Here is a 7,562-nt window from a genome sequence, read left to right on the forward strand (position 1 = left end):
CCTTGAATTACTGGAAGTTTCTGAGGGGTTTCACCAGTGGGGTCGCCCAATGCGTTACGGATCCTGCAAATCGACTAGCCTTCTTGACCGACGCATGTGAAGGTGAAGCACGAGAAGCAATCGATCACTGTACGACACTTGAGCCGGAACACGGCTACACCTGCTAGGCCCGTGTCTGTATGCGATGCTGTTTATGAGGCCTCACCCATTCACAGTAACATAATGCAATACCCAACGAAGACCTCTCATACCGCTTATCTTTGCTACCTATAGTAAACACAGGGCCATTATCCACGTGGGCTGGTGAAAATAAGGTCTCAACCAAGCTTGAGAGCCTGATCCGACTGCCTATCATACTCATTACTGTAATCGACGCCGTCTTACTTGGCTAATTGTCGCACCTGCTATTCCGTGTCCATGTACAGCGTTGGTTACCAGGTTACGTAATCCAACCTAATCTAACGTACTGGTTGCTGTACAAGGTGTCGCTTACCTCTGCTACTAATTATAATTACCGGGGCAGTATTTATGCAAACCGATGTATACGAGGCCTAAATTATGCACGCATACCTAATCCCTCGGCAAACCACGGACGCCATACTCATAACTGTGGGCGTTGGCTTGTTCAGTGAGCTATGTCAATTTGATTGCAAACGTTTCATCACTAATCGGGGCTATATCATCGGTGCCTTATTGGGGAGCGTAGTGGTGCGTAGCGGTGGGTTAGTGGTTGTGCCATCTACACTAGCTGAGCTACCAACATTTTAACCCATAGAAAAAGGAGTCCTTCACTTTACGGGCGACCATTCTTATTTTTCTATCATATCGGGTTTAATGAGCGTAAAAGCCTACCATTATTTATGAATTCCAGTGAGAAGATCTGCTCCGATATTACACCGTTCCAACTTAGGTGATTTTACGCTCAGACAATTTGTGCTTGTCAGCGCAAATGGTGATGCGTAAAGCCTTTAGAAACGCCATTATATTTATTACATATTTCACAGTCAACGCATCACAACCTCTTTCACCGCATGATATTTGTGCTTGGCGCTTCTGGAAATCCTCTATTGTACAAATAGCCAAAATTCTTTCTTGCATCACTTTTAGGAAAATACAGGTCCCTATTAAGCGCCGTTGCACACATTGCAGCTCTCGAAGGTACATTGAATTAGTAGGATATTGACATCTTTACCGGGCTTCAGGAACACTGATTTAAACCGATTAACAAGTTCGATTCAGCAATCAACGTTATCTTTCGATTAATCTACGCAGAAACTGATGCGCCCGTAACAGATCAACATTAAAACAGCGTTCATCACGCGTCCAAGGCCACCGTCAAAACCTCTTGGTAATATGGAAACGAATGTGGCAATACATAGGTTTATCTATGAACTCAGTCAATTTTGTCACCATTATCTCTCACCATGTAATTTATCGTGCAAGTGGATCGTCCCGGATTCATTTTGATTGCTTCATTGGAGTTCGCGTCAAATTTCTGAACCTTCAATCATATGAATCTCTCGTTTAAGTTTAAGAACTCACAACTGTACTCGATGTCACCGACCGAGACTACTTATAGTAACTTCCGGGCCACATATTTGCTCTTAGCTGACCATAAGACTCAAACCATACATACTGGAGTAAGTCAACGGCCAACGGCGGTCCTTTATATCCATACTTCATCCTCACGCCTAGAATTAAACAAACTACCTTTAACAAATCATGTTTCCATTTATTGGTTGCGTTAGAACAAACAATTTGTTATCAGTTCGCTTCACAGTTTTTTACTCGACAAGGTTTCTGAAAATAATATAATCAATTGGGACCCCGCTACCGATAAGGTGTAGCTAATAAAATCGACAGCTTAGCCTTCCTCATCGAAACTTCTAACCATCACATGCTGGACCACAGTAGCAATTTTATCAACAAGGGGTTCCCTCTTCAGCCTCATCCAACTCATCGTTAATGTCGAAGTATGGCAACCCACCTCTACTTCCGAAACCATGTCGACTATATTCAAATAAATGAGATACTATGATAGACAAGCCTCGTGCGATCCAACCTTCTCAGATAATGGTAATGATCTTGATGGAGACTGCGAAGAAACTTTCCTCAGTGGAAATCCCCAGTGCGCAACCGAGAAACTGCGATCTTGCTGTCGAATTTGCTGACACCGACCCACACAAGCTATGTTTCTTGGACAACCGTTGTCAAACACCTGAAAGCGCCTTGGTTTCGCTTCTCAAACAGGCCAGATTTCACAGCCATACAACAGAATGGCACTTCCCGCAGCCTGGTACACACCTTACATGAAACTCAGGGATTTACTGCTTTGACGCCATAAGTGTTTCAAATTAGCAAACGTGACCCGAGCCTTGCAGGTTCGTGCATTGACCTGGCAACTGAAAAAGTGGCAGATTCGGATGTCAGATGAGCAGACAAAGGTCGTGTTTTCGAGTCTCCTCTGCTTTACCATCATACGTAGGCCCATACTGGGACGAGGTTACCACCTGTATGCACAGTGCTAGATTTTTTTCCAGGACGTAAATAGGCTCACTCAGACGTTAGATATCAGGCTGAACACTGGCATTACTTAAATCTCAGAGAAATATCCCACCAGGTCCCGGACATAGCTTGACGTGACGAATTATCAGACATCAAGTCGAAGTGAGCGTGCAGGACGACCGTGAAGTCTGATGAACATGGGAAGCCAGGAAAATGGAAGAGAACCAGGACGCTGGTGAAGCCCGAAGATTACTTTAACTGATTCGCGCGACCGGTCCCGTAAGTTATAAGCGCCTACTTCCACATCGGATAATGCCTGCTGTTTATTGCACTGTCCCTATTCAGCGCAATCTCCAGTGCCCACGAGCCCCGCCAGTCATGCTTTTATTGTAACCACAATATTATCATCATTCCCACAAGGGTGGAATAAATGTTAGTACTGTTATCTGAATTTCTAGAAACACGTGTATAAGGCTACTGTGTGCGTCGTTTTACTGAATGGCTGTGAGAATTGGCTCGCTTGGTTAGCAGAATTGAGACGTCTTCAAGTGTTCGACTATTGTTGCCTCAGAACGATAGAAATTTTGGGTTAGTGTCGAAGAATTCACAACGAGGTGATAAGAAATTTAGAGTTCGGTTGCGCAACGGGTACTTCCGTCGAAAAATGTGTCTAGTACCAGAGACTAGCCAGCGTATACCGCACCATCTGTTACCGAAGAGAGTGTTTTTTTCATGCCCAGTTCAAAGTGGCGGAGGCAGAGAGTTGACAAGCCCTTTACTTAATAGATGGGTGCTATCACTGCTACTCACCTACCGGGATGGGGAAGGTGTGATCCTCATTGTAACTGGAAAGAGACGCTGAAAGTCAGTGTCAACAGCTTTCCTTTTGTCAGTTTCCATCCGGATTGCCTAAATGAGTGTATAGAGATTGAGACCTCTAATAGTGTTTGTGGTAAGTCAACGGTAAGCCTCCCCACCTACGAAGCATGAGTGTTGAAAATTGATGACGTGCGGTCCATGTTGATGACGGTGATGCACCGCTTCCGCTGCACTAACGCATTAACTGAAACATACTTGTCTCAGCAATTTGAATAAAGACACTGGAGAATCTTCGACATTGATGTTACAATGTTTTTGGAAGTACATTCTGGTTCTGCCTCCTTGCGGTCATAAAGGTAGATCACGAATAACCTGACGATGGCGCAGAGCGTCGCGCACTAAAATCGCAACAAGGAAATTGTAAAGCCTAAATCTGGCAAAACTGTTTGATGCGGTGCTCAGCGCGTTAATTTTTGCAATGGAAACGTTGAACATATTTGTGTTTGATGATTTACCCAAATTTTAGTGCAAGGTCAGTCTATTCCGGCTGGACATTTCAGTGACACTGCTTGCAGCTTTTGATTTAAGCGGGCTGACTTTTAAGGCCAATGACCACCGCTGATTGGAATGCAATCATCAATTCACAAGGCTAAGCGCGAAATTGAATTATGGCTTATGTTACCGAGAGATAACCCTGTTTGCGCGCGTCCACGCCTGAGTTCCGAAACTGTGCGGAATCTGTGGGGAACTCGTGCACTAATGTTCAGCTATTCAGCCGCGAGAGATCAAGAAGTTTAGGAGGCATCAAAGCTTCTTTTTTGTCTCACAGTAATAAAAACCACAATGCCTTGCATTTTCCTGTCCCTGCGGAATGTAAACCGTTGACCAATTTAAGTGCTTTTTTAGTGTGCACCGACATTATTCGCGGGAAGCTCTACGTTCTGCTTTTACTCACGCGCGGCTGAGAGAGTGAGTTTAGTTGCGCTTTGATATGCCTTGTGTCCGGTGTGTTTACGTGTACGAAAATCTTAAACAATACATCTTCATTTCAAGTGAGCGTCGATACACCGAGAATTCTTTCGTGCTGCGCGTAGAGTCTTTTCGAGAACAAAGTTATTCAGGAAAGTACGCCAACAGGTTACAGGAGCCAGCCGCTTTGTTGCCCGACAGATGAATGAGTCCATAATGTCTTTGGCCGAAAGCCCTGAGGGTAGGATTCATAGTTCATCAGGTGATAGTTTCATATTCTCAGCTACGCACAAATACTAATGTAGTATCTCCGGATAACTGCGCGCAAATTTCAACCATCCCGGTAACAGATCTAAACCAATGAGCTCGATTATATCATAATTGCAATGACATCGTCGGAACGTACGAATAACCCTGCCCTTCATCCTGATAATTATGCGCATGCCGGTTATCTCGTCTACTTAAGGTAACTACCAGGTGCGAAAATATTCATTTCACCAGCCATGTTGGCTTAACTGTACATGGTCACTGACGGCGTTTTGGTATTATAATGGTATGCGTTATCGTTAATCCATGTCGGCACTCAAAAATTATGAAGCCGTCATATGCGACGTATGTCTTACATTTAATGCACTGGTACAACAGTAACAAGAATTCACTCCGTGCTGTTTTCTGTGAGCCACGTTCGCTAGTCGAAAATTCCTAACTGGGAAATAATTTGATTTATTCTTGTTTATGCCTTCGGTAAAAGTGTTCAGAAGTCCTAACTGTACAGAGTAAACATGCTAGTTGATCAATTAATCGCAGTATCTGTAGTCAAGGACCCACGTGTGCACTGATATTGCGATGCCGAGATTCAACGCTCATACGCATTATTAGGCGCAGCGGAGATAAACTATGGGCGGGTGGATACAAGATCGTTGTATAGACTTGATCCCCAGGATTCGAGCACCTCGTATATCTTAAAACGTGTATCCATGGGTGTAGCCTTAGCTATGACCTAGTGAGTAAGCGGGTGTTTGGCGTGAAATCTGGTCATTTAGAGTTCCAGATCCTAGCTTCACTCCATCTGTGCTCCTGCTTCTGATAACCTGCAGCCTAATAAAAGCAAAACCTCCGTTGTCATCATCATAGCTTGGAGCCACTCCATGGGCGACCGCGGTAGCATTGTGAACGACTAGGGGTTCCTTTCTTTGACACTGTCTATGTGCTCCAGAGCTTGCGTTTGTGGATCGACTTTTCTTCGCTCTTCGACATCCGGTTGCGGCTGAAAAACGCATCCACGTTTCAGGCAAACCTAACGCGTTGACCACCTGTAGTTCTTTCGGGCTAACCTGAGTCTTCGTTCCGTGTCTGTCATGTATGGCCCCTCGTGTACGCTAGGGTATTACCACCCATCTCTTATACAATCGCGCAATAGCTACCCGAATAAAGGGGTCCAAGACAGCGAATACAGATACGATCCAAATATCTCCAAGACGTGGTCCATCTCAGTGCCTCAGAAACAAATATCCCTCAACCCACATCCAAGTAACATACACTGCCACGATGTCACCAATTCTGTTTTTGTCCCCTAAGCGGTCGACTGACCATGACGGCCCATTAACTGTCTTTTCATACACTTTACCCGCCCCCAACATTTGTCCCACCCGCTCGGGATTTTGGTTGCCACCTACCCTCAAACGTCCAACAACTCTTTTCGTACCATGTCCTCCCCTTCCACATTCATGTCTCCGACCATTCACCTCAAGCGCCGCTCGCAGCTATTCCCCACTATCACCCCATGCATGTCCGTTAACTTTTCTAAAACAGGGTTGTCCAGCCTTTCTCCAGCAGTTATGAATCAGTCACTCTTAGTTGCCAGCTATTTCGGACCGCAGTCTGACTTGTACCCTAGCAATTCCTAATGGGTCCTTCTGACTCCTTTTCCAAGTTTGGGTCCCCAATTCAGATACTTCCGTCTTGTTGCCACGCCCGAAAGAGCCACACCGCACCCTCGACGGAATAACGAATGTCCTTTCTCCATACCGGTCCTACTTTGTCACGATTCCTTCGCTAATCCCAACTATCTCAATAATCCTAACTGACTTACTAATAGCGTTCACGTATGAGACTGACATGAACCGAAGTGTGATATCGCGATGACGGTATCGCGACTGGTATCCATTAACCGCACAATGTTCTTTACTGTCAAACTTTCAAGAGTGGAGTAAAACATTTCGCGCCGTAATATTGTACTTTATTGCGTATGCGCACAAGCCAAAAATCATCCCAATCTACCCTTATATTTTTGCAGCTCACCAAATTTCGCTGTCCACCGGAGCAGTCATACCTCCGGCGGAAATGTCTGGCGGAATAATTTCCCAGCATCGCTGAGACGACAGAATGCCTAGACGGGGCTGTAAAGTTTGGACTGGTACTCTGAACGAAATTGCCTGATTGCTTTAGTCCATGGCTATTGAAAATTAAAAAACCTTGCGCGAATTCTGAGCCTCAACGCTGAGGATATGGTAGGTAGATTTTCACACTCAGAACGCACACTTTTATCAGACAACCTGTTTTCCCATTTCGGGTAGTTGTCGCCGGGAATGACCTCAAGACGGCCATTTAGACTTCATGGAGTACCCCGTTCAAAACAATATTAGACACCTTTTATGCAAATCCCCACGCTGGCAAACTTCTTGCCCCGCACCGAGATCTTGAAGGGAAGCGCTAAACACTTTTTCGCTTATGCCTTTCAGCTGAATGGCAGCCGCTGAACGACAGGGAGAAAGCTAACGCGGAAGCTCGGGCGAAATCCTGAATCCTGTGTATCGATCGGCGAATCCATGACCCTACTTTCGCTACTTCGGCTGATCCATCCTTGAGGGACAGAAACGGAGAACCGACGAATGACCCAACAGTGGTATCTGAGGCTTACAGAGAACACTATGCGTGTCTATACTCAGCCCCAGCGTCCTCGTCACATCCACTCTTGTCAAGGAGAAACTACGAACAGCCTCTAACCGACTTGGTCTTCACGGTGGAGGACATTCGTCAACTCTTGGACAAGATCAACCCATTCTGCGCATTGGGACCCGACGAGGTCCATCCGAGGATCCTAAAAGAACCGTCCTCCACACTGGCAAACCATTTACACTTGGTGTTTCGTCAGTCGCTTGACGAAGGCCGAATTCTCCCTGCTTGGAAGGAAGCGATTGTCACGCCAATATACAAAACAGGTGACCGACTATCGCCTGGCAGCTACAGGCCTATAAGCCTCACTAGCG

The 7,562-nt window shown here is 45.6% G+C and overlaps 1 protein-coding gene across 1 annotated transcript in view; it reads left to right on the top strand.

The window, feature by feature from the left end:
- Window positions 1–6,800: 6,800 nt before the first annotated feature.
- T265_10788 (hypothetical protein) overlaps window positions 6,801–7,562 on the top strand; it is a gene marked incomplete at both ends in the record, with an annotated part of 30,226 nt that continues 29,464 nt past the window's right edge. Inside the window, 2 exons of the mRNA XM_009177258.1 lie at window positions 6,801–6,865; window positions 7,168–7,514. Of these exons, the coding sequence (XP_009175522.1) occupies window positions 6,801–6,865; window positions 7,168–7,514 (412 nt within the window). The remainder of the gene's footprint in view (window positions 6,866–7,167; window positions 7,515–7,562) is intronic.

This window comes from Opisthorchis viverrini (assembly GCF_000715545.1).
Source record: "Opisthorchis viverrini unplaced genomic scaffold opera_v5_407, whole genome shotgun sequence".
NCBI lineage: Eukaryota > Metazoa > Platyhelminthes > Trematoda > Opisthorchiida > Opisthorchiidae > Opisthorchis > Opisthorchis viverrini.